Raw genomic sequence first — 27,065 nt, 5'->3', positions numbered from 1 at the left:
TCTCTTGTAATTTGAAAAGTAATGAGGCAGCTACTAAATGAAGCTGTTGACAAGACAAGAACGAGGCTATTAAAAATTACCTAGCAAAGTGTGAGTCATAAACAATGATGGTTAGTGTTCAAGGGTGGTTTCTGAATAAAATTGCACAACCTCCCCAAAATAAACAATTCTGCTGTCTTCTGTATGTATCTAAGAAATGTGAATTCTACCTTATTAATTCTTTTATTTTTATTCTGTTTCAAGTAGATGCTATTATGATGCCCTGCACAGTGTATCTGAGTAACTTCCAGTTGTGAATTAAGTGATACAATTAACATCTGCTATGATTAACTTATGTTTTGTATAATTTGTTCTTTCATTAAAGTTTGGACTCTATGATCTTAGAAATCTTTTCCAACCTTGAGGATTCTACGAGATTCTCCCCAGGGAGAGAGGTGGAGCTTTTGCAGTAGCATTTTGTTTTGGTGGTCTTTGGAAGTGTCTTTCCCTTTCTAAAAGAAAGTTTGTCAGATTTACAGACAAACATGCAAATACGATGTTCTTTAAACCTGATTAAAAGTACTGCAACAAGTATAGGAAGCAGAGGATGAGTACAATGTACCTTCTGTATTCTTCAATGCTTTATATGTAGCAGCATTCACAATAACTGGAGTTTTCCAAATCCTAAAGACTTTATACCTGACATTGACTTTTCTGGATTCTGTTTTACCTTGCAAAGATGCAGAAATGGGAAACTGAGACAGAGTCCTCTTTTACCAGGTTAGAAAGAATTTCCCACTGAAATACAAATAATTTGAGCATGCTCTCCTTTGATCTTGAGCTTTATTTCTGTCTTGCTTGTTGGTTGGTAATCTAATGTAGAAATTGACTTCATCTTTGCAAGTGGTCATTTGGTTGTAGTATAGCAAGCCAATATGATGGAGCATTTTACCATGATCAATTCAACCTTGGACATATAACTTATTGAAAGTTTTTGAAAGTCTTCAAGCAAGGAATGCAAATATGGATGCAAATATGAATGATAAATGACAGAAGAGAAATTCCCCATTGGTACTCTTTGCATGTCTCCCCTTCCAACTGGTGCAAGACAACAGGTTTGATTTCCTGTGATCTGCTATGGTTTCAGGACCAAATGCTAACATCACATTTTTTCCAGCAAGGAAGCTTATGTCAGTTGCTAGTTCTATTTCACATCATGTATCAATAATGAGAAAATTGCTGAAAAACTTTATGTACACATTGCAAGCAGAGCATTCTAGAGAGCACCTAGGTAGATGGCTTCAACTTTGGTTCCGTGAGAGGGTGAGTGTTCAGAGCACCAGTACTACAATTCAGTGTATACAGTAAGACTCCAAGGGAGATATAAGGCAAATTCATACCACAAATAACCCTTCTCTGCACTCTGTCACCAATATAGGTATGTCCTTTGTGCACATTCCTTTTATAAAAACTCAAATTATCATAATACATTGTCTAAACAATTCATTCTGGTTCTGGAGAGCCATAATTCTACAATCAACTCTATAACTAAGTGTGAAAAAGAGGTCTTAGAGATTAAGAATAAATACTTGTCCTTTTTGCATGGATAGAGATATCTATTGTGGTCAAGTATTACTGTCTCCTGGGCAGGAATTTTGGTTTTGTGAAATTTTAATGCCTACTAGTTGGGTGGCCAGAATATAGTAGGCACCAATGGAGAATGTGCCTCACAAAAAGCAGTGGAAGAGTAGCAGTGACCTGACCTGAGCTTGCTTTGTTGCCCAATAACTTCAGTGTCGCACACCACCTCTCCTGTTCTGAGTGATCCCCACACCTGATGGAGCCCAAAGTCATGGAGTAAAAAAAGACTATCAATGGACATTTTATGGACACTTTACAGACATTTCACAATGATCCATTGACTAGGGGATGATATCTGTATATATATATCAAAGGATGAGAAGGGGAAAGGTGATTAAATAAGGATGTATTGGATAGCTTGGGACCTAAACATCACGTAAATAGTATGGAATAAGGGATGGAGAATGTACTGGGTTTGGCTGGGATAGAGCTACACTTCTTCATAGTAGCTTCTACCAACTTACATTTTAGATTTGTGATGAAAACAGTGTTGATAACACAGTAATGTTTTAGTTATTGCTGATGTTTTAGTTATTGCTGAGCAATTCTCACACAGTATCCAGGTTTTTCTGCCTTTCAGTCTGCTCCTCTGCAAGTAGGCTGGGGTTGCAGAGAAATCTGGGGAGAAATGCAGTCAGGACAGCTGACCCCAAGTGACCAAAAGTATATTCCATATCATATGACATCACAGTCAGCAATAAAAACTGGAGGAAGAGAGAGGAAAGGGGAGACATTCAGACTTTTGGCATTTGCCTTCCCAAGTCACTGTTACATATGATGGAACCTTGCTTTCCTGGAAACGACTGAACACCTGCCTGCCCCTGGGAAGTGACAAATGAATTCTTTGTTTCACTTTGCTTGCGTGTGCAGCTTTTGTTTTCCCTATTAAACTGTCTTTACCTCAACCCTTGCGTTGTCTCACTTTTGCCCCTCTGAGTCTCTCATTCCACTGGAGGGGAGTGAGTGAGCAGCTGTGTTAGCTGCCTATTGGGGTTAAGCATGGCAAACACAAAACAAAAAATAAATTACAAAATTCAAAGAAAAATAAATGTTTATTTAGATTTACTTACTCTTTATTCAGGTTCTCATCGAAATTTACATACACAAAGAACTCCCAGTGCTCAACAGCTGTGAATGTTGAGTTAATCATTCAGTTGCCAAAGTACGGATTCAAATACCTAATTTTCAACATTTCCTTTAGAAAATGTAAGATTCTGTATCTTGCTTTTAAGAGTTAAAACTGGTGTCAATGTCTTGCTCAAAAGCAAGGATCAGCTTCTCAGCTGATGCATTTCCATTAACTAGTGTAAACTCACTACTAAAACCTCTCAGGAAAATCTACTCCCCACAACTGCCCCCACCTCAAGTATTCAGAACACTGTTTAAAGGCCCAATTTAGCCACCCTGGACCACTCAAAAATATTTGAACTAAATGCAGTAACTGCTGTACTGTTAACTAATTCTGAAGATCTTGTCCATTAAATAAGAAACCTGTTCATCACAACTACTAATTACATCAGAAAGAGCTCTTACTAACAGATATTGTATGCTTGGCATTTGTCTCTAAAAGTTATCTGAAACAGGCACTAAACACAGTAATCAGTAAGTATTCTTCCTATTTCCCAGGCTGCAAGGAAACTTACCACTGAAAAATGGTTCTTAATTACGTGTTTCACAAGTGATACCCAACCCTACTATAACTAAATGAATGTATGTGACAATATTATTGACTTTTCTTTCCAAAAGATCATGTTAAATGCTTATTGTACAGGGCCATGTCTGTAAAGGGCTATGGATCTGACAGCAATTTCAATGATTTTTTAGTAGCTGGCTTGTTAGAAACTGCAGAGCAATAGAACTGAACACAACTGGATGCCTATGCAATGTGTGCTCTCCAACCTTGGATCTGTATAGCGATAAAGCAACAAAGGGGGGAAAAGAAAAACTACTAGTATAGTGTTTAATCTGTCTCCAAGTTACTTCAGTGTCATTTCATAGTTCGTTTTATTTATTTACTGGAGTTTCATCAGTATTAGAGGGAATTGTTTTATTTTGTTTTAAGGGCCAGAACATAAAGGACAAATAATTTTTTGAGCAACTTCACTAAAAAGAAAAACTTTACATTGAGGGAGGATTCAACAAGCATTAAAAAATAAAATCTCTCCTGCTAGCTGAACATGACATTGACAGTAACTTCTTCTCCTGAAGAACAGCCCAGTTGAATACTTAACATCTTTACATTCCCATAAGTAATTGCATGTCCTGGAGTGGTCTCAGTCCATCACCATCCCTGGGGAGGTACCTAATGCCTGGGCGTAGGGCTGTCTCTCTGTTTTCCAGTTGTCCTGCTCCTGACTGAGTTTCCAGGCCCTGCTCTGCTGCCCCAGTGAGGCCCTGCTGTCCCCAGTCCCCTGGGTCTAGGGGCATTCTGGGTCACAGGGTGTCAAAAAGCCTAAGTCCAGATGTTGATAAACTCCACCTGATCTGATAGAAGGGGCTGGTGAATACCAGTGACAGATGTGTGATCCACCACCAGTGCAGGATATCTTTTCTAACTGGAAGAGTTATGCTCGTATAAGAGAAGGTATGTCTTCAAATGGCACACCTGATGGACAATTCCTGTCCAAATTTCTTTAAAGGTATTGTTTTTTAAATTATTGAAGGTAATTTGAATTATGCCAAAACCAGGAACCTTATCTCAGATAAGGGTGGGAGAATTATATTAGGATATTAGTAATTCAAATATACTAAGATAAATGTATTGTTGTAACCCATAAAACTTTGCCCAGACAAGTTCCAATCAAATGGCTATTTTGACTTCAATAACTTTTTTTTTTCAATAGCGACTAGTAGTTTATACAGCAACTGTAGATTTATTTTTCTTCTGTATAAAATTTAAGGTTTTTATAGAGTTTATTATAAAGGAAAGCATACTTCCCGCTCCCCAAACATTATTAGTGATTCATCTTACTGTTTTGACAAATGATTTTGCCTACATTCAAATATGCCTATTTGCTTTTACCTCCCACATTAATAAGGTTGCTTCTGCTATGTATACAAATTTTATAGTTTAGATTTTATTTTCTCTGAGTCTGGCAACAACAAAATCAAAATTAAATTGGATTGCTTATACATTGAAATAAAAAGGAAACTCTGCCTGTGGGGATAGAAATAATCATATGCAATTTAAACTACCCCTTCAGGAGCCTCCAAATATTGAGGGTGTTAAACAATAAGACACAGACAAAAGACTGTGTGAGTGATGATATTTTAGAAAAATCAAATGTTGGCATGCCAATATAGTCAGCAACGGAAAAGAAAATAAGCAAATTCTATTTCAAAAGTGATTTGTTTCTCAGGTGGGACAATTTTTGTCTCTAGGAGATGAACAATTATTAAAATATATACTCGCATGACAATGTTGGAAATGTTCACACAGCTACACACCAAAAGCAAACTGAAAGGGATTCCTGAAAGGGATACTTATATCTATTAGAAAGCTCCACACCTATTTGTTGTTGCCCTTTTTTTTTTTTTTAATATAGCTAGTTTATTTTAAAATCCTAGATTGCGAACTTTCTGTCAGTTGTCTTATTGCTCAAAATGTGCACTATGGCTCTGCTCTATCTAGGGTCCCACAAGACTTCTCTCATACCAATGTGAAATATAGGAGTGTTTCTTATACTTATTTCCATCATCAATAAGAAAAAGAAAGTCAACCCAAAAAAATCATAATTGTCTAGGAACCTAATTTACCTTATTCACTCCTGTGAAAATCAGCATTCTGTTGAAACATATCAGTGTAAGAAAAGAAAAATTAGACCCTCAATGGGCAGATTGATCTTTAACTTATGTTAGATTTTTATCCTTTATACATATACAAAAGGGCAGATCTTAGTTGTAATTTCTTGTCAGGACTTTTTAAATTAAATGACCTCTGAAGTTCATATGACCCTAGGAAGTAAAATTTTAAGGTAACTGCCAGGTAACAGCAATCAAAGGATGGAATTTGTGAGAACTGCTAAATGAAAACAATCAGTTTTGAGTATTGCTTGTACGAATAGGATCAGCATCATGAAAGAAACTTAACTCCCAGTCTGACACGTCACAATTATCTAGGTCATTATGATTCATGACATACATCAATAGGCTGCATCTACACTCTACCCACCCATCTGTTCAGAACTGCTTTGTCTTTTGGCAGTCTAAAAGTCTAAGCTCAGGCTCCCTATAAATCCCACTTGTCTTTGCAGGGCATTTTGTAGAAACAGGCAACATGACAGAGGGCAGAAATATGAGAACAACTCCCTTCCTTTTCTCAGACTATTTTGCCTGGCTGATATTAGTCCTATGATAATAGCACAAAAATGGCTGGGATACATCGGGGAGGACTGACCAGCCAGAGTAAGTGAAGGAGTCTTGAATTCTGCTTCCAGATTCATGCTGAGTATTGTCCCAGGAAATACAAGCCAGAGCTGTTTCAAAAGGGTTCCTTGCAGGCAAATAGTATAGAAAACTGGCAAATTTCATCACAAGCCTTGGCTGACCCAGCCACAAGAAATTCAGTGTAAATGTAGTGTTAGATTTTCTGCTTTATATTCCTACTATGTTGGAGACTTCAATCTCACTGAGTCCATCAATCAACTCAAAACCCCTTTAAGAAAACTACTTTAATTAACTCATTCTCCCAAGTTGCTCCAGTCAAAAAGAGGGGAAAAAAAGGCATAAAAAGAGATATATTTGATATTTTGCAGTCTTGATACTAATTTCCATTTCTCTTCCCAGTAATCAGCAAAAAGGTAAGTTTTTAACCACTCTTCAAATGCAGTAAGGGAAAGGCAGTCAGAAAAAGAAAACGTTATCCTATTCCATATGTCCACTGAGGGACTTTATCATCAGTAAATCAATCCACAGGAAATTGAAACTATATAGTTTACTAAATTTTGGAAGGAAGAATCCCGGGAATTATTTAAAAGGATGTGATGGAAAGCATTCGAGGGAAAACCAAGATCAAAGCAAACAAACAAACCCAAAACAACCCCAGCAAAATAAACAAGAAAAGAAATCCAAATCAGTTTAATTAGACTCTTTTTTTAAAGGGCAAGGAGGTCATAGCTAAGGAACATGAGACAATTTCCTGGAGAGGCTACCACCAGTGGAATCAGAAGAGTTCAGTGGGTTAATATGAATGTATATTTTTGGTATTAAAGGCGATCTTTAATTTCATTATGGCAGTATTGTGAAAGTTTGAACAATAAATGAAAAAAGAAATAAAACATTAGACAATGGGGGGGAGGATTATGTCAATAGCAAAGTACAGGGATTTTTCAAGATAAAAAAATGCACGAGTCAAATTTTTGGCCATGCCCCAAATACAGAGAAACTGGGTCATAAATTAGGTAAAAGTATCATAAACATCATATTTGCCTCTCAGACTTGAAAGGCTTGCTTTCACCTTGCTTTATGTCGGCTGTATGGCATCCATACCTGCTTGGTGCAGCCTGTTTTGGTTCAGTTAACCGTAAAAAACTTTCAGAAGTCCAGAAATCAGATTTTTTCAGAAAATTTATCCCTAAATGTACAGGTTATATACCAACAAACACATATGAGTACCTACATGTATAGCTATTTCATAAAAACCCAATATTGTTACTTAATTAAGGTTCACTTTGGACCCTTTGCATAACTGAATTTTTGTCCTGGTTAATAAAAAACAAGAGGTGTCTATATTTTGACCCCTGAGTGTTCCTGAAGCAATGCTAACAAGGAGAGGTTTGAGTTCTGCTATGCCATATGTAATCATAGGATGAAATCTATATTCCACCAAATAATAGCAGAGAATAAATCTATACAACTTATTAAAAGAGCTTCTTGTTCAGTCCCCATAAATATTCACTAGATGCAGAGGAAAAAATGATAGCAGTCCCATGGGATTTCGGACACTTCTGGGGCTAGGCAAAACATAATCTAGAACTGACTCACTATGAATCACCTATGTCTATAAAAAAAGGTATCTATTAGTTTGCATGACACTGCTCTAAACAGCTGGCTTTTTACATTACCCATTACTTTTCCTGCGCTTAGGTTTAATTCTGGCCCTGCGTTCAGCTTGCATAAATAGCTTGTGTGCTGGGGGCTCTGCAGGGGTTGCCAAAATTGAGCTTCTCCTTCTCAGTCAAAGGAAATTATTGACAGTAAAATTACTTTGTGTTGCAAGCTAGAATTTCTGTCCCATCCATGCAGCAAATCCAATTCTCTCCTGATTTATTTCCTGAAATCTTCATGATGGAAGAGATATGCTCCATTGTATAACCAGGTATTTATGAAACGTTTATTTCAATAGCAGTAGATTTTTCTAAAATGCCATCAACTTCAAGAGAGTCTTGTTTGCTTCCTGCATTAACATTTTGTGTTCTTGACCAGGAAATGAGCCGGAGAACGGGAAATCATGCATGCTCTGTATAAGTTTATGGAGGTGACAGACTATGAAACCAATTTAGATGTCCTTTTAAGAAGCTTTGCCAATGTTTATTATCTGTTTGGTTTCGAAGAATGTAGATTATATCATCAGCCTGTGTAAATTAGCAAATTTTCTTGAAGTCAAGATAGCTGGCCTGATCGATACCAGTTGAAAATCTGGCTTAAGCTTTTAGAAATCTCTGTGAAAAAATGTTGGTGTTATTTTTCTTGAGTAATATTGTTTGCCAAAGTGGAAAATGAAGACAAAGCTTCAGGGCTAGAAAAGTTTCAGCTATGCATCTCAAAGGCAGCTGGGACAATGGGCCATTACAGGGAGTTGCTTCTTCCACATGACAGTAAATTAAACAGATCTTTTTTCCAAAGCTGTGTCCTTTAAACCAATAAACCCTGTTAATTATGCCAGGACATTTATGCCCTGGCAGAAAGAGATCAAGGGAGCTGTCAGTTGTGTCAAGTACAGAGATTGTCTGAAAGCCAAAAAAACTGTAACTTATCTCCAAACTTGGCATGCCAAGTTTGAGACCAGTCCACACAAGAGAAGGAAGGGAATGCCAAGTTCAAGGCTTATCTTGGGCAGAAAGGCTTCTTGCAATGAGACCATTCTCCTGCCTGTTCCATTCCTTTGGCCATACACTGCTTGGAAGAAGATCTTCCTGTGTCTTAGTTACTATTGTTATTCAGAGAAGTAAGGGTACCAAGATTAATTGGTTTGCCATGTAAAAAAGCTGGCATCCAGAGGGATATACCCAACTGGGTCATAGCACAGCACCCCAAAAGCACATATGGGGATAAGATTGTTGAGAGAATGTGTGAAGTGGAGGGAAAAGAGCAAGGTCTGATATTATAAACACTTCTACTCAGGCTGTGTGAAGTAAAATGAGAGCCACTAATTCTTATGTGATAGAGATGCAAATTATCTGCTGCCAAGAGAAGTATTTTGAATAATCTGTACACCTCTCGGTTAGTGTTTTTTTCCTCTGAAATAATCTCGCATTGTTTTGAATGTTCTATAATTCATGCCACTTCCTCAAATGTTTCTAACCCAGAGTGCTTCACTTCCTCTGTTCCATATAGAGCTGTTCCATAGAAATCAGATAAAGAACATTTTTCTTACATCAAGTCATTCATCACACTCAAATATCCCTCTTTAGTTTATGGATCTAATGTAGAAAAAGCACTTGCTTTTTGCAGAGTTTTATCTCATGATATTTTTATGCTTCCCACTTTCTGAGTTGAGCCTTTAGCTGATGCAAATAGGCATGAACATTCTGAGACAATGTTTGAACATGTCTGCCAGTAACTACAAGACTGAGTAACAGCCATCTGAAATTGCAAAACTGGCCATCACTTTCAGCAGACTGCCCCATTCTGTAAAGGAGGGGTTCTGAGGTTATTTTGGGCTCCTGACAGTGGAAATTTGGGACACTGTTTCGAGCTAGTTGAAGGCCACAGACATACATTCAGCTTGAAGAGTCATATGACAAATGAAAGGAGTTTTCTTACGGAGAGTATGAAAATATGTATATATTAATATATATATTACAGAATTACAGAATATGCATATATATAAATACACGCACATATATATATATGTAACATCAAGAGTAGTGCTTGTCAGTGGCTGTAGACTGCCCCCACCTAAAGAATGAAAAGCATCAACTAATCCCTACTAATACTGGCATTAAATTTCCTGATCCCGCAGCCACTACTTGAGCAGATTAATTGCAGACTAGTAAAAAGCACTAGAGGCAAGGCATAAAGAGGATATTTTCTGTCAATAGATCAACACTGTCTCCCTTAAGATCCTCACAGATAAGCTTAGTGAATTATGGCCTTGATGAGCAGACAGTGAGGTAGATTAAAAACTGGAAGAATAGTGGCATCCAGAGAGTTATGATCAGTGGCACGAAGTCTACTTGGAGCCCAGTTACTAGCAGTGTTCTCCAGGTGTCTGTATTGGGTCCAAGCCTGTTTAACATCCTCATTAATGACCTGGATGAAGGGGGAGACCACACCCTCAGCAAGTTTGCTAATGACACACAACTGGAAGAGTGGCTAAGGTGCCAGAAGGTCATGCTTTCATCCAGCCTCAACACACTGGAGAAATGGGCTGACAGGAAACCCATCAAGTTCAACAAGGTTGAGTGCAAAGTCCTGCAATTGAAGCGGAACAACTCTGTGCACCAATATATGCTGAAGGACACCCAGTTGGAAGAAAAGAACCTGGGGCCCTGGTGAACACCAACTTGGACATGAACGAGCAATGCGGCCTTGTGGCAAAGATCATCAATGGTGTCCTGGGCTGCATCAGGAGGAGTGTTGCCAGCAGGTGGAGGAAGGTGATCCTGCCCCTCTACTCAGCCCTGGTGAGACCACTTGGAATGCTGAGTTCAGTTCTGGGCTCCTTAGTATAGAGAGACATAGACACACTAAAGAGTCCAACAAGAGGCCATAAAGGTGATTAAGGCACTGAAGCATCTCTCCTATAAGGAAAGGCTAAGAAAGCTGTGACTGTTCAGCCTGGAGAAGAGAAGGTTCAGAAGGATCTTGTCAATATCTATAAATACCTGAAGGGAGGGTGCAAATAGGACAGGCTCTTTTCAGTGGTGCACAGTGCCAGAATCAGAGTCAACGGGCACACACTGAAACACAGGAGGTTCCCTCTGAACATCAGGAACCACATTTTTACTGTGAGGATGACCGAGCACTGGCACAGGTTGCCCAGAGAGGTTGTGGTGTCTCCATTCTTGGAGATTGTCAAAAACTATCCAGACATGGCTCTGGGCCATCAGCTCTAGGTGTCCCTGCTTGTGCAGGGGGTGTTGAACCATACAACATCCAGGACTACCTTCCCACCCCACCTATTCTGTGATTCAATGATCACACTACACTTGAACGTCCCAGTGAAATGGATTAGCTACCTTTTTTTAAAGGTCTTTTCATATTAAAGCACCTAGTATCAACATAAAACATTATTCAGAACAGCCAAGGCTGGCTCTTCTTCCACTAAGAATATTTGAAACACTGACATAGCTAAAATTTTATAATAACTTCATAAATTTTAAACAACTGTATTAATATAATTAGGAAAAGTTATCCTTCCTCCACTTTTTTAGGAGCATCACAGATATTGGTGTGATTATTCTGTTAAATGACTTACACCAGTTTAACTGAAAAGATAACCCAAGATCTTATTTATCAAATTTGCAGCATTATATTTAGCAACAAACAACTAGATTGTTTCATAATACTGTTTGCTAAATTTCCTAGTGCACAAAAACTGTCTATTGGCAGCATTATTACAGCACTGAAGATGCCCTTTTTATCATGCTTCCTTGTACATGCTCATGGTACAGTAGGACTCCCTCCCTTTCTCCTTCCTCTCTCTGTGATTTCCCATGAGCATTTCCAGTGACAGAGCCCTGCAAGGAGTCTGCCATCCCTCCAGCCCTGCTGTGCAGAACAGTATCACCACAGATATCCTCTCAAGATTTTCTTTTCCTTTGTAACTCCCACCTTTGACTAGGAAGGAAAAGAAGCATTTATGCTCTTGCTGAGACACAAAGCAGCTGGGTTAGGTGGGAGGAGAGACACTGCCTCTATTTCACAGTCACTTCTGTCACTAACCATGAATTATGAGAGTTAGATAGCAACTTCAACTGTGCAGATACTTTTTGTAACTCCAGGGTCAACCCCAGAAGTTTTACTGAATAACAAGTCTTTCAACCTACATACCAGTAGGTTGAAAGAAGCTATTTCCTTTACACTGGCTTTTGGGAGACACAGGCTGCATTCCTCACGAGTAGATTACTTTCCTTGCACTGTGAGGATAACCCATGAATTATTACACCTTTTGTAACTTTTTACCAATGAATATTTTCTGGCTTTTCACTCCTAACACACTGCTGTATTGCTGACCAATGAACTGATAGAGATACATAGTGAACTACAGATTGGAAGAACAAGCAAAGAGAAGAGCTTAGAGCTGAACAGACTACAGGAATATAAATTCAGTTTTACATTATTGTAAATAATGCAAAATAAAATTCTGACTTGGCACCTTTATATGTACAAATTTAAATATCTAGCTTTAGAAATTAAGAAAAATTTGATGATTGTTCAGTTTAGAAGACACTAAGATGTTCTTGCTAACTCATCAAAGCAATTTGGGAAACTTGCTATAGCAAAATTATAAACCGAAGCACCCTTCATCCCGTCTTAGTGAATACTTTTCTGATTAATTTGACCTTCCGAATAGATTGACCAGATTCTCAGAGCAGTTCTTAAAGGCACAAGTTCCACCATACTTCATTACAGAATGCTGAGAGCTGTAGCGCTGTGTTATAAGCAGTTTCAAGGCATAAAGATGTGTTTCTGAAATACAATAGGAATAGTTCTTATCTCACCTTACAGCTATCACTAAATAACTTCAGACACACATTTTCTAAAACTAATTGCATGTTTCTTCTCCAAGTCCTACAAAACAGGTAAATGTAACTCAAATGGACATCCATTTCAGTGATTTGTTAGCAGAAAGACTAAAACCTACTGGAAAACTGTTTACAAGAATTTGGATGCTTGCGAATGAACGTTAAAATTTGCATCGGATTTTTGTGTATCAGTATACCTTATCCTCCTACCAGTCAAACTACAGAAAAATTCTCATTCTCAGCCCGACTGACCTCAGCATTTGCTTAATTTTACAAACCAAGGAAAAACAATGAGCTTTGAAATGTTACTTAAAGGTTACATGTTTGGGATAGTAAACATCTTAAAAGTATTGAGATCAATCTTTATTAAGATTTATTCTTTGTTTTGTAGCAGCATTTACCAGTTCTACTCATTAATCATGTGATACAGGTACGTAGGTTCATTTCCTAATACATCAAAGTGGCCTGCTTTCCTTAAGTGGCATTTTTCATACTTTCTGAGAACTCAGCTATTCTAGCTTTTACCTGCAAATTTGTCTCACCTTTCTTGTTAAATTCCTTTGTCTATGCTTTTGACTAATGTTAAATAAGAAGCTAGGCTGGAATCTCAGCCTTATGGGTAGTCATAGACTGCAATTATTATAGGAGTGGTACTGAGTTACTGTTTAGGTGCTGTATTGATGCGAGATAAATAAGAGCTGAATGTCTTCTGAGAGATCATGGTAGAGATGGTTGTTTTCCTCAAGTACCTTTAGGTGTTTTGATTGGACTGTACTTCTCCAGGACTTATAATGAAAACTACAAATTGAATTGAAGCATTAGCAGAAAAGAAGTCCTAAATCAAAGAACAGTATTTTTATTGTATAGTAGATGCAGCCGTGCATCTCAGTCAAGGTGTGACTTTCTTATTTCTAGGACAGGTCTTTACATATTACAAAACAATTGTCTTGTAATTTACAGAAAACTGCTTTAAAAGATCCTGGAGCAGAAGCATCCAAATACCAATCTTTTTAACATCACTGCCAACCCCCCAAAAAATCACTGCTTCTGCACGATCTGCACATCATTGAACATGTTTGGTATAACATGCATAAACCCTCAATCAGTGGCAGAAGGGCACATTTGTATCAATAAGCCACCAAATACATCTGTCTAGCTATTCCTTTTATTTAAAAATGTAAACTGATCTAATTTACCCCATAATTTTTACTGGTCAAAAGAGAGGAGCTCTGAGCATTTCACAGAACTATTCCCTGGCTCGGTTTTATAGCTGTGCTGGAGTAGGACTATCACCTCCAGTATAGTAAGCACTAAATCAACTCATACAATACACTTCTTTGTGTACTGAACTGAGCTAAATCCAAAATCTGAGACTAAGTCCTTTTGCATAAAATGATTGCTCTGTTTCTGTGCTTAGTGCAGCCTGCAGCCCCAAAGGTCTTGGAGTTGTTCTACACAATAAAAGAAATACTTATTCAGAAGACACGATCTTTCAGTAGGAAAAAAACCCATCCACCACCACCAAGAAACAGAGGGATTTCAACAGATAAATATGGAATGAAGATTCTACTGACTACAGGGAGATTGATTTAGCAACTGTTTCCAATTTATCTTTGGGACATACAGTAGCAGCAATTTATAAGAAGTCAGAGCCAGCTTGATATTTACATTGCATATAAACAAGCCTAAGTGAATAATTAAGCAACCAAAGTACTTGTTTTTCAAACTGTGTAGGTTAAGTTTGGAAGACTTACTACCTCCTAGCAATTTCTATCTCTTGAGCATCCTAAAAATAATCAGCATTACTACTAAGTCCTATGAGTCTCTGAGCTTGCAAAATTAGCAAAACTAATGCAAGTTCTTATATGTATTCTAAGATGATATTCCAAATAAGGATATTGTCATATAAAATCATTAATTCAGAAATAACTAAAAACACATCAAATCAAGTTTTTTAAACATATTAAGCAGACTTCATATTAAATAAAGTTCAAGGAGATTATTCCTAATATTGTTATAATGCTTATGCTTTAAATGAAATTTGGAAATTTAAAAGCCCATGAGTTACTGCTATTGGCAACTGAAGTCTTTTGTGTGCCTATTAAAAGACATAGTGTTGTTTGGCCTGAGTATCTCAGTTCTTAACCAACAGCTTTGCTGCTAGCCTTTGGACATTGTCAGTAAAGACAAAACCAGTATTGGATACAGCGCTGGGGACAGATACTGAATTGAATAACTGGGGTAATTATTGCAGGAATCATTGCAGGTAGTAAGACATGGAGCATCATGACTGAATGTTTCAGTTGCATGTTCTGTACTTTCCTCCTTCAGTCTCTCATATTTTCCTGAGCCTTATTATATCAAGTTGGTCTGACCAGGGGGCTTTGCTGGCTTCTGAATATTTAACACTTAGTATTTTTTCCAAAACACTATGATGGTCTTATGATGTAGGCATCTGTCTCCTACCAAACAGGCTAAGAGGAACAAGAAATTTAACACGGATCACTGAACAGCTGATGGCAAACTTCAGGTATCACATTATCACCCTATGTTAACACAGGGCAGGAATCACATTTTATTGTATTTTCACTAGTCACAACAATGACTTCTCCTTTATTAACAATAAAAATATAAATAAGGACCATACATAAAATACTATTTCCATCATTTATTCCTGACAGCAAGACAGACTAAGGCTAGGGCTGATAGGATGGTTTCTTTTTCATATGCAAAATGTATATTTTTATAAAATCGTATGCAATTTTTTAAATACTAAAGTGTGCTGTCATTTGTATATCTAAAGCTCTGTAAGATGCATGTTATACAATGAATGAAACAAAAATCTTCAAGCTTTTCATTCCTTGTATAACTCCCTAGAGTTCCACAGATGCTATAAAAAGCCTTAAGTCATAGAAGTCTGACAGTACAGTATTTCATACAGTATTTATATACATTTCCAAACAGAATATTGCACTCTATGAATAATCTTTGTAACTTCCAAATATTTATGTTTCTAAATCTTACCCTTTGTATGACTACAGAAATTGCAGGAAATAAACCTTCCCTTGTGTATTCACAGGAAGCTGGGTTATCTGACTTTTAAGCCAAATTCAAAACATACTTAAAAAGTAATTGCCACACAGAAGATACTGTTTATGTGAGTAACTTGGTTACATCTCTGCCATAAAGGGCTGTGCATTTTCCTGAACATACTTATCAATACACACAAAAAAAAGCTGATGTTACTTTCCCTTTTTCAAATCCACTGAGAATCCACTGACTGACATTTACATAAAACTTAAAACTGACTATTTCTTCAGTTAAAAACCTGTAATCTTACAAACAGGTTATCCCAATCCATGTTTCAGGCTTGGTTCCAAAAGTACTTTATGTATAATTTCTAGATCAGACTGTCCCCTATGGAGAAATCAGACACAAGGACGTCTGTGAACTCTTTAAAATTCCTCAGCATCCACAAAGTCTAGGAAATGTTTCCTAGTTTCCTTAGTTTATGTCCAGCTAGTACTATGAACTGTCTGTTGACATGAAGGTGGGTCCCAAGTTCCCTAAAACTAAAGTATCCTCACACAGCTATCAAAATAGTGAACAACTGTTAAAGGATTATCTGAGTTTGACCACTTTCTTCCACACTAACACTAACACTTTAATTATGAAACTAGCTACTTCAGCTGGAAGGGATGCAGCATAGCAGGGGAATGCCTCAACTAGTCCTTACTTAAAATCTCACCAGGCAAGTGATCTATGCTTGACAAACTTTTGACTCCTCTCCAAATAATTACAAGCAACTCCTTGGTATTTTAGCCCTTTCAAAATTATTACTGGCAAACAGCAGTGTAATAAAACAGCTTTTTATTATGTATCAGTTGTATTAATTCTTGTCAGCTACTTCTAGGTCTTTCCAGGGAGGCAAGCTAAATATTATGAATAGTATTGATTAAGCTTTACTCTTGTATTGATTATCTCTTTCTTTTATTTCGAGTTGAGAACACAATTTTGTAACTGCTCAATTAACCAAACAATTTGCAGAATTTAAAAGCTGATCTTCTTCTATGGTTTTTTCATTAGGCTAAAGAAGTTTTCTGATACTGCAAGTTACTCCTTTGGGCTTTCTATGAATCAGCTGTAACCGTCCAGCATACAGTTGCTTTTGGTGCAGACAGAAATACCAGTCTGCAGCTCCCACTCTACAACTGTCTGGAAATGTCTACTCATTGACTTATTACTTACAGTGAATACAGAAGAAAATTTCTCAAAAAACCAACAGTAGCTGGAATATTTGCATTAGGATAGTCATTGCATGTAGAAAAGCAACAGAACTCAAAAAAATTGTGCCACAGAAGATGTGAAGAGAAAGAGTTACTCACCTCCCTTTCTTCTTGTCACTGTATTGGTTAGTAGATCCGGTCACAGTGTAACTATCCACAGATGCTAGAAGTAGCCCCCCTTCTCCTCCCGCCAAGCTCTGACTTTACTGTTATGGCCCCAAGGGTCCACCCCTGCCCCCTTGCACAGCAAACGTAGGTTGGATTTTACAGATAAGAGAGAAAAGGAAGCAAAGATACATAGAACAAAAAAAGGGACAAGGAACAAATGGAGGGAAAAGGCAGAAATTTGGAGTGGCAACAGTGTTTCCACATAGGACTCCATTCACCCATCCACCCAAAGTGAAGAAGTTGTGGTTATGGCTAAAGATGTGACTGTCTTGTTCTTTGCCTTACCGCAGGCTCTGCACTGCCCACAGGAAGGGATGACCCCGCTGCCTATTCTGCAGGGCAGGAAGCTACCTCACTGCCCAGGCTCTGCAGCACCCCACAGGCTGCCCATGGGGTTCTGAGGCAACTGCTGGGGATCACAGGCCAGACAGGGAACACGGAGAGCTGCTGAATGGCAAGGCCAGGTTGCAAGGAAATGTACCACCTGTGTGGAAAGGGACACTATTTGCAGTCAAAACATTTTGTTTTTAACGTCTCCCTCAGTAGTTCTGTGTGTCCTCAACTTCAGAGGTGGCCTTACTGCTTTTTATGTTCTGATAACCCCAACTCCAGGTACTGCAAGACTTTTCTGTGTTACTGCTTTGGTGCTTTTAAGAAAAGATGGTGCAAGTCTGTCTCAAGCTTTTGACTGACTTGGAGATCCAGCACAGTCAAAGTCTAATTGCACTTTGGTTTCAATTCTGAAAAATGGTTAATGCCAGTATTGCAAAATTTATATAAAAGCTTCTTTCAATGGCCACCACTTGCACAAAGAAAAAGGGGTTATACATAAAAGACTCTTTGTCTCCCTCATCAATTTGACCCTTGTCAAAACTTGAAAAAATGAGCAGAAGATTTATCCACAAAACTTCTGATGCAATTAGTGAAAGTTTTGTGTCTAAATTGCCTTTACATCTTTTAGAACCTCAGACTATGTCTGCTGCTTGATCCTACAAAAAAGAAAAATAAGTACATTTAGGGTGGCTGTTTTTTCTCTTGATTCAGGACAAACAATTAAAAAATAAAAGCTGTCAAAGTTAGTCTTACAATGTAAATTATTTTTATTCAAAACAGATTAAAAAAAACTAACAAAGCTTGCCTAACCACATGAGGTAGTACATGTAGCAAAAGAGAAGGCAGAATATCGTATTCTGAAATATGAAGAGTATGAACCAGTTTACAAGTTGCAGTGAAATTCAAAAACAGAAACAAAATACACCAAAAATAAGGTTTAACAGCTTTTCAGTCTTAAAGCACCAATACACTTTTCATAGAAAGAAACATAGTAACACCACTACATGTTCTTTATATACCATAATATGGTAAAATTAATCCACCAAGCTGTTCACCATAAATGAATTTTTTTAAATGGTGAAGCAACAAATGACATAATTGTCATTGGGCTTCATACCACTATACTTCCTGGCCTGCAGGAATATTTGCCAGGTCATGGGGAGCAAGGTTAGCCTTTGTTACTATTTTCTTTGGTTTTTTTGAACATTTACCCTCATATCAATGTATAGTATATTGACAACATGTAAAACTCAAGGCCTCAAGCTTGCAAATTTTTATGTATGTGTACAAGTCTACATTTTTTCTGAGACCCAATTTTGGTAAACTGAAGGAGTGACATGGCAAAAATATATATGTGGATGTGCAGAACTGCATTGCAGAACTGCAGGCTTATTCCTTAATTTCAGGTTACTACACTTCTCAATATAAAAATTTTATCAGATCCTCCAATATTATATATGTCTGTCTCTCATTCAACCATCCCAAGACAGTGGAATATTTGTGAAAGATTGGGCCATAATGAATTGCTTATTTGAATTAAAGAGCTTAGCAGCATCCAATAAATATTTTATCAACCTATTTAAGAAATAATAGAGATGAATGTCTCTTAGAAATATTTTTTTAGAGGAAAACATGCTAATGTGACCCAGGGCTTCCCATATTTTATATCTTCCATTTTATTTCAAAATAGGTATTTGGACTTGTTATGATTAGTGTGAAATTGAGAACAATCTAGCTCTTCTATGCTTGCGTGGCTAATGCTACTGTAAATCATCAAAAAGTTATATATATGTTTTTATTTTACTTTAAGGCATGATTTATTTTATCAGAATATTGGGATGGCTTCTTTTCTGTACATTGAAAATAAAAACTCAGGCCTCCCTATGATATAGTTTAAAGGTTACTGTTAGTGGCATATATAAAGCACCATACAATAATATATTCAGATGAGGAAAACAAAGAACATTTATGAGCTTTGAATTAACTGTATAAGAGTAACTGCTAAGAAAATATAGCAATATTTAACACAGGATTCAAAGCAGTGTTATATATCATTATAGATTTTCAAATGAATTTTTCTCCCATGTTTATTTTTACAGATTTTTTTCATTAAGATATATATGTAATTTAAACTTTTTGGTGGAAAGCAGTATACATCTTCTGTACAATAATGTTACAGCTTTATACAAATTCTAGGAATTATAAGAAATGGCCTGTATTACTCTTTTCCAAGTGTTCTGGTTTCACTTGCCTGTTTTACATTTTACTTGCTAGATTCAAACAACAGCAAATACTCTGAATGCCTTGCTTCCTGGAGGATTCTGTAAACTGAAACATAAATACATCAATTATGTTATTTTTAAGACTGCAACACTCCAATGACAACGTTTTTAAATTGTTAATTGTTAATTCTAAGATCCTGCAGCAGTTCTTGTAACAACTCCTAACTTTAGCTATCCAAGATTTTTTAAAACTGCTACAAATAAAAACTACCTAAATTTCAAAAAATAACATTAAAAAAAATCAAGTAATCCTTTGTGATGAGGGATCCTGGTTTAAGGAATAAAGCTCTACTGAAGCAAAATACTAAAAATTTTTCAGAAGAAAGAGATAGCCTGCATTTATGCTCACTATTCTAACAACTACATTTGGAGAGAATTTGCAGACCCAGGAGTTCCCTTATTTGTTAGTAGCTTATATGATGAAGATTTTTTTTAAGGTACTTTCTCTTTCTTCCTTCAGAACCTGGAGAACTCTCTCAGAGATTAAAATTAATCTGCAACATGCAGCCATGTGTTATCATCATATAATGCAAAAATACACTGAATACAACCAAATGAACTTTCACAGCTTCTCCAGGTCTTTCAGAAAAACACTGTTAACAACAAACTATTAAAAAAAAAAAGAAATTAAAACTATGTTTCAATGATCATGAATTTTAATGTTTGTAAATATTATTCATGATTCAGGATCACTGGTTCAATACCATGTAAATCACTAATGAACAGTTCATCAGGAACCAATGAACCTGCATCATCAGTGTTAATTTTTAAAACCTCCCTAAGAAAGTAAAGGCAATTTTCTTATCAAATATTGTGTTAGTTGCAACAGAACCAGCAAAGCAAATAAGAGGTTTTATTTCATACACAACTTTTCAGAGTAATGTTTTATGAGCTTAGAGGAGGCAGGCAGCTCTGCCACCACAGCTTCTCCAAAGTCACCACGGCTGTTACACAAGCTCTGTAAATCACCAATTTTGGCCTATTTGTTTGGTTTCTAGCACTGCCCTAGATACAAACAGACACAATGCAAGACTTTGTAAATCTCATGGAGGCAAAGGGTAAAGTGTAATCTTTGAAAACGGGCTCTGTACCTTTCTGAATATATTCCATTTTGAAAGGAAGCAACATACACCTTTCTTTTGTCTACTGGCATAACATCAACATAACCACCCTGGTTGCGGACTACACCAGCGTGTAGTGCTGCTCTGCAGATACTGGATACCTACGGAAGAATGCGGGAAAGATTAGTTTTCATCCTTTTACTTTGTAATTGTTTAGAAGAAAACAAATTACATTTAAACCAAGTTTAGGAAACATAAAATAATTATTGCATGACTAATTTTATTAATCTTACAGTATTTAAATCAGTTTCATAAGGATTAGGTCAATTTATAGGAATAAAGACACTGTCTCTTCAAAGATCCTCTTCAGTATGACGCCAAAATAATTTCTTTCAAGCTATTTCAGTTCAAAGATCAGGAACATGTTTGAATTCTTCAGTCTTTCAGAATGAAAGAACCTATCAGCCTTCAATTCAACAACAGAGGGGGAATTGTCTAGCTGATTCCTCCAAGACTTTTGATATGGTTTCCCACCCTCCTCATGGAGAAACAGTGATGTGGTCTAGCGATGGGTCTGTGCAGTGGTGGGGAACTGGCTGACAGGTGGCACCCAGAGTGGTGGCAAATAGCTTCTTTTCAGTGTGGTAATCTGTCACAAGTGGGGCCCCTGGGGACTGATATTGGCCCAAACGCTGTTTAATATCTTCATAAGTGAACTCAATGATAGGATCAAGTCTACCTGATGAAGTTTGCCAATGATACCAAACTAAATGGGAAAGCGGACACTTCAGAGAAGAGAGCAACCCTGCAGGAAGACTTGGATAGGCTTGAAGAGTGGACTAACAAGAACCTTATGAAGCTCAACAAAGACAAGGTCTTGCACCTGGAGTGCATATACATAATCCAGGAGTGCAGCACATGCAAGGATCAACCCAGCTGGGGAGCAGCTCTGAGGAAAAGGACCTGAGGGTCCTGGTAAACCACAAGTTCAGTATGAGTAAATAGTGTGCCACTGCAGCAAAGAGAAACAAGAGATACCAAACAGGATGCTGGGTTGTATCAGCAAGGGCACCACCAGGAGAGATAAAGAAATCATTATCCCACTCTACTCAGTGCTTGTCAGGCCACATCAGTTGTTGTTCCTGCTATAAAAGAGATGTGGAAAGGTTGGAAAGGGTCCAGAGAAGAGCCACAAAGACAACTAAAGGACTGGGGAGGCTGTCATATAAGGAAAGGCTGTGAGAACTGGGTTTGTTCAGCCTTGAGAAAAGAAGGCTTAGGGGAGACCTCATCATCATGTTTTAGTATTTAAAGGGTGGCTCCCTTTTTACATAAGTCATATGGAAAAAATGAGGAGTGATGGGTACAAGCTACTCTTATGGAGATTTCAATTGCACACAAAATGAAAATTTTTCGTAATGACAACAATCAACCTTTGGAATAATCTTCCCATGGAATTGGTGGATTCCCCAGCATTGGACACTTTTTAGACAAGATCCTAGGCCACTTTGTCTAAACCATGTTTTGTCAGGAAAGGTTGGAGCAGATGATCCTTAGGGTCTCTTCCAACCTGGTATTCTATGATTCAATGAAAATTCTCTGTGAAGTTACCAGCACCTATATCTGCTTGAAACCTACATTCTCTGGTCACACATTCCTCTCATGAACCCATGAAGCATAAATAATACCCACAGAAGGATTCCTCAGTGACAATCTTGATAACGTTAATTTAAATAATTGATTTAAACTTGTAGTCCTCTAATACTCTTTCAGCATTTTAAAAATTGCTAGAAGAATGAAACTTCTTAGATACTCCAGATGGTAGGCCCCAATCTTCAACACATAGCACAGCAAAGTGCAGGTCCAGCTACAGTAAATCTCCACTTAGAGACAAGTTTTTTTGTGGAAAAAGTCTTCAATGCAATAGATCTCTCCACAGGCAACCTTAAAAAACTTAGCCAATATAAATATCAATAGCTGGTCAAACAAACCACTATTTAAACAAAACTCGTATTTCTTCCAGTTATAACTAGTGTAATTTAAATCTTTGCCGTAGCTATTTTGCAATCTCAATTGTATATAAAATCAGGAATTTAAAATAGCAATGATTTTCCTACTCTCATTCCAAGCACAGGACTCGCCGGTTTCACTGTTATGTAGTTTGTCTTTTAATGTTACAATATTTAAAGGAGTAAAGATCTGACATTGTTTATGAAAACTATCTTTTGCAAAGATGCTTTAGGGTTTTTTTCCACACTGCTGGCTGTGAACATGCCATGAGGGATGCCAATTAAACTACTTTGTACTTTTCCTCCTCCCAAGGTTTCAAGACTTTTGTTATATCCTGAACACCAACACATGCCTTACTGTTACTACTATAGCCATCCCTTATTTACTGATACTGTGGGAGTTACAGACTAAGAGGCTAAAGGTTAAAATGAAAAAGAAAAAAAAAGGGTAAAAATTCTGTGGGGCACTACTGATAAACCAGAGAACAAATCTTCTCAGGAATAGAGAGGAAAAGAAGTCACCATAAAATATGAAATGAGTTTAAGAATAAATGTCTGATCAGACCAAAGCCAGAAAAGGAAAGGTTTAACTAGATTCTCAATACTATAAAAATGATTTTGTAAATGTATCTTTTTGCATTAGTGACATCCATTAATATTATTTGCTTTTTTTTTAACTATCTTTGCAAAATCCTGTTCCTTTATTCAATGCAAGAGGCCTAAGCAGTAAGGCAAATAAATAGTCATGTGCATATATGCATACATCCACATACATATTTATGAATTTGCATGAACTTCACAAAAACCCCATCTATTTTGTGTAATCAACTAAGTAGATCATGGACTGCAATTTCAAATACATTTGCTGTGACAAGCGGGCGAATGAATTCTCTCTATCTGTGAAGAAATCTCTCTGTGAATACATGAAAAACTGTAAAAGAGGGCACACTTATTAAACAGGTTATTCTCTAGAAATACTTCACCTGAAGCTAGTTCAGTAATATATTGTAATGCATATAATACCCAACTGTATTAGTGAAAATATCATTAAAAAAGTATCTTAGGTTTAAAATAAATGTTAGCAAAAAAAAGAACATTGTAGAAAACTGTATAATACTGATATCATCAATGGGAACACCTGTGCAAATACATCCTTCTACATTTGAGCTAGATGCCCCAGGACCCTTCTGTAGGAAATGGAGAAGAACAGACATCTCTGTTTGGCAATTCATCTCATAGTAAGGTAGACATTCCAAAAAAGTCAAATGAACTCTGCCCTGCAGATGTCTATTTATCTCCTTTACCACTATACTCTATGTACTAGAAACTACTATAAACATAATCTAAAATAGCACCTTCAGTGTAAATATCTACCCTGACAGCATTTGAAGTTGATAAGAAGACTTCCATCTCTGGTTTCTTACCTGTATTTATGTCCATTTCTTCCTAAAAGCACTATGGCTGCACACATTTCTATACAATGGAGATGAATAATGAAATAGTACATCTAAAATAAATTTTAAAGTATAACTCTGTAATACTAATTAAAGTCACCTGGGGCTTCTCCAGACAAAGAAAATATATATTCTGGGATGTTCTCCTGTCTAAGTCAAACAAAAGCATGTCTTCTTTCTCCTACAACAAAGTCTTTTCTAACTCACTGGGAAACTTTGGCTGTAGCCTTTGATTGCAACCACAGAACTGAAAGAAAATCATCTTCCACAAAATGGACTTACTTGTATTGAATCTGTTTTCACTGCCTCTCTCACACACATTAAGGATCCAATGCACAAATCCTTCTTAAATTAGAAGTACTACTCACATCTGTGACACTGCTTATGGACAAGAGTTTTTCAGGACAAGATACTCAGGTAATCTAATGGACATTACTTAGTTTCAAAATAATGATGACCAAATATTCGCATATTATTTTCACACATTTAAAAGTACTGGAAAGTAGTGAAAATCTGGCCCAGCTGGTTGCCATACTACTCCTTATGACAGCTATAAGATAGTTACAACATAATTGCAGAGACTACATTTTCAGTTAAAACTGGCAAAAATGTGATCTGCTTTCTCTGCCGCTACATCCTGGGTTCTCCATAGAGAGATGACAAAGGAGGGGCATAAAATAGAACCCTCTTTTCATTCTTTCTACCCACCTGAGAACTCAACATGTTGTAGGAAAAAAAACTTGATTAGGAAACAGAACGACAAAAAAATGTTAAAATATGACAACGTGAGATACTTTACACAAACATATTAAAAATCTGCTGCAAATATTTTGCTACCCACACAAATAAGAAATATCCAAAATAATGAGACTGTGGACATTTATTTTAAGAGTAGGTTTTTTTGTTAGTATTATCCAACAGAAGTTATGGGTGCATCAGGATCTAAAGTGCAGGGGTTTAAATGAGTATACACTGCTAATATTAAACAAATCAGTGGGAATTTTCATTAAAAAACTGAAAATTTGGTTCCAGAGACTACTGAAGTCTATAATGGGTTTTCAAATAACTTTCCAGTTAGCTGAGTACTGCTAACTTAAATGGGAGTCTCTGAAAAAGAACTTTGAAAAGACTGTGTGAAAAATAAGCATATGCAGGAAAACTATATCTATGCTCTATCTCGTTATCTTTACCTTATAACTTTTCATAGGATTTTATATTTCATTATATAACGTAATGTAAATCCCTATACTTACATCAGAATAAATTCGTGTACCAATGACACGAGCGTAGTGTGGATTTGCCTGCATACAGTTGTAAGGACAATACACCCTGAAAGATCAAAAACAAACCACACACAGTCAGGAATGAGTATCAGAGGATTACTATATCATGTTCATTGTCAGCATTACTGAGTATAAGTCAAGTTCATAATGCATATATATGGGTCTATACTGCTCTTAAAATGCTGTCAGTTTTTGAGGCTTTGATCATACAGGTGAAAAACATTGCTGATGTAAGTTGAGGTTCATAATGAAGTGCTTAAAATTATACTTTAACACGTCTAGTCTTCTTCCCTTTTGATAAGCGGATGGTGTTCTTGTCCAACATACATAAGGCTAGTAGAAAAGCCAGTGAGAAAAGAGACTGTTCACTCTTCTATAATTTATCTGATTCTACAGCATCCTTTACAAACTGTACAGTCAAATACCTTCACAGAAGAGGCAGATCTGAGTGAGGATCTGCTTTGATGCTGATGACCTGGTGATGTAAGCCAATCTAGCAACTTATAGTGAAGGTGAGCACTGGCATCCATAGCTAAAATGAAAAACTTCGTAAAGTAATGAGATTCCTACCTGATTCTAGGAGATCAGAAGGCTACAAAAACAAAGACCATCTTTATTAACTGCATTTTGTTGACCTTTGAGGAAAACTTTCTCAGTGATTCATGGCTGCTATAGTTTCAAAATGCACATGAAAATCATATGGGAAGCTAATTGTAGTACAGAAGGTGTCAAGCATCTTATTTGTTAATTGTGATATGCTACAAGCAAGAACTGACAGTTAACTCAATGTCTACTCTGAACTATTTAATTTAAAAAATGGGTCATGCCCTAAACACTTTGGTCCCTACACGGGGCAGCCCTGGGCAAGTGTTCTTCTCTAGGATGCTCTCCAGGCTCCATGGATGTTTGGCACGTCACATCACCTAGGCACGCTAGAGTCTTACCAGATGGGTAATTAAAGCAGTTAAGAAAGCTACTTTTGTTAGAAGGAAGCAAGATCTCAAAGGAGGGCGGTTGAAGAGCTGATGATTTATGATTAGGGTACAAAAGGGAAAAGTAAGCTTGTGTAATCAATGCCATAGCTGATTACTGTTTGTATTTCCTGAGACTATATTTTCAGAATTAAGAGCATGCACAGAATCTTGAATGAATCACTGCTGTTGTGAAGTTCCTTAAGTTGATGTATCAGAATTAAACCATTTTTAACCTTATTTTTATTTTTTAATTTTCCTTAAGACAGACCCTATTTTTCTCTTAATGAAGCTAATTTTAGCTTTTAATAATTAATAAAAAAAGAAAAATATACAAGTATGAAATTGTATCTATCCATTCCTGTGTTCCACTCCTTAGTTTAGTTCTCCACATCTTCCAGCTAGAGAGCCAGGAGCCATAGCCAAACACCAAACAAGTCCATGGACCCAAGTGCTACATGAAGGGATGTTTTTCTAGCAGTTCTGGCTTTGTACTTGCTTCCTGTATTGGCTGTAGAATTGCTATGAAAGTAATCCTGTGGATATCTCCAGCTTAGTTTGTGGTAAATCATGCTACAGTGTATTTACCTTTGACTCATCTATGGTTTTAAGAACTGTTACCAAATTCGTTCATCAAAATATTGCAGCACAGCTTCTTTCGAAGAGTTAAAACACAGTCTTCAAAAAA

General features: G+C 36.9%; 1 protein-coding gene across 3 annotated transcripts in view; it reads right to left on the bottom strand.

Annotated features, from left to right (window-relative positions):
- Positions 1 to 18,066: 18,066 nt before the first annotated feature.
- Positions 18,067 to 27,065, bottom strand: part of CRISPLD1 (cysteine rich secretory protein LCCL domain containing 1) — a 40,350-nt gene continuing 31,351 nt past the window's right edge. For all 3 annotated transcript variants that reach the window (XM_017812554.1, XM_017812555.1, XM_017812556.1), the window contains exons 12-14: positions 25,377 to 25,452; positions 20,691 to 20,821; positions 18,067 to 19,645 (exon numbers count right to left, since the gene is read on the bottom strand). In XM_017812554.1, the coding sequence (XP_017668043.1) occupies positions 19,594 to 19,645; positions 20,691 to 20,821; positions 25,377 to 25,452 (259 nt within the window). In that variant the 3' untranslated portion in view covers positions 18,067 to 19,593. The remainder of the gene's footprint in view (positions 19,646 to 20,690; positions 20,822 to 25,376; positions 25,453 to 27,065) is intronic.

Source organism: Lepidothrix coronata, unplaced genomic scaffold, assembly GCF_001604755.1.
Source record: "Lepidothrix coronata isolate B3197 unplaced genomic scaffold, Lepidothrix_coronata-1.0 Scaffold36, whole genome shotgun sequence".
Lineage (NCBI taxonomy): Eukaryota > Metazoa > Chordata > Aves > Passeriformes > Pipridae > Lepidothrix > Lepidothrix coronata.
The sequence above is the reverse complement of the archived record's forward strand: the minus strand, read 5'-3'. Positions and strand labels throughout refer to the sequence as shown.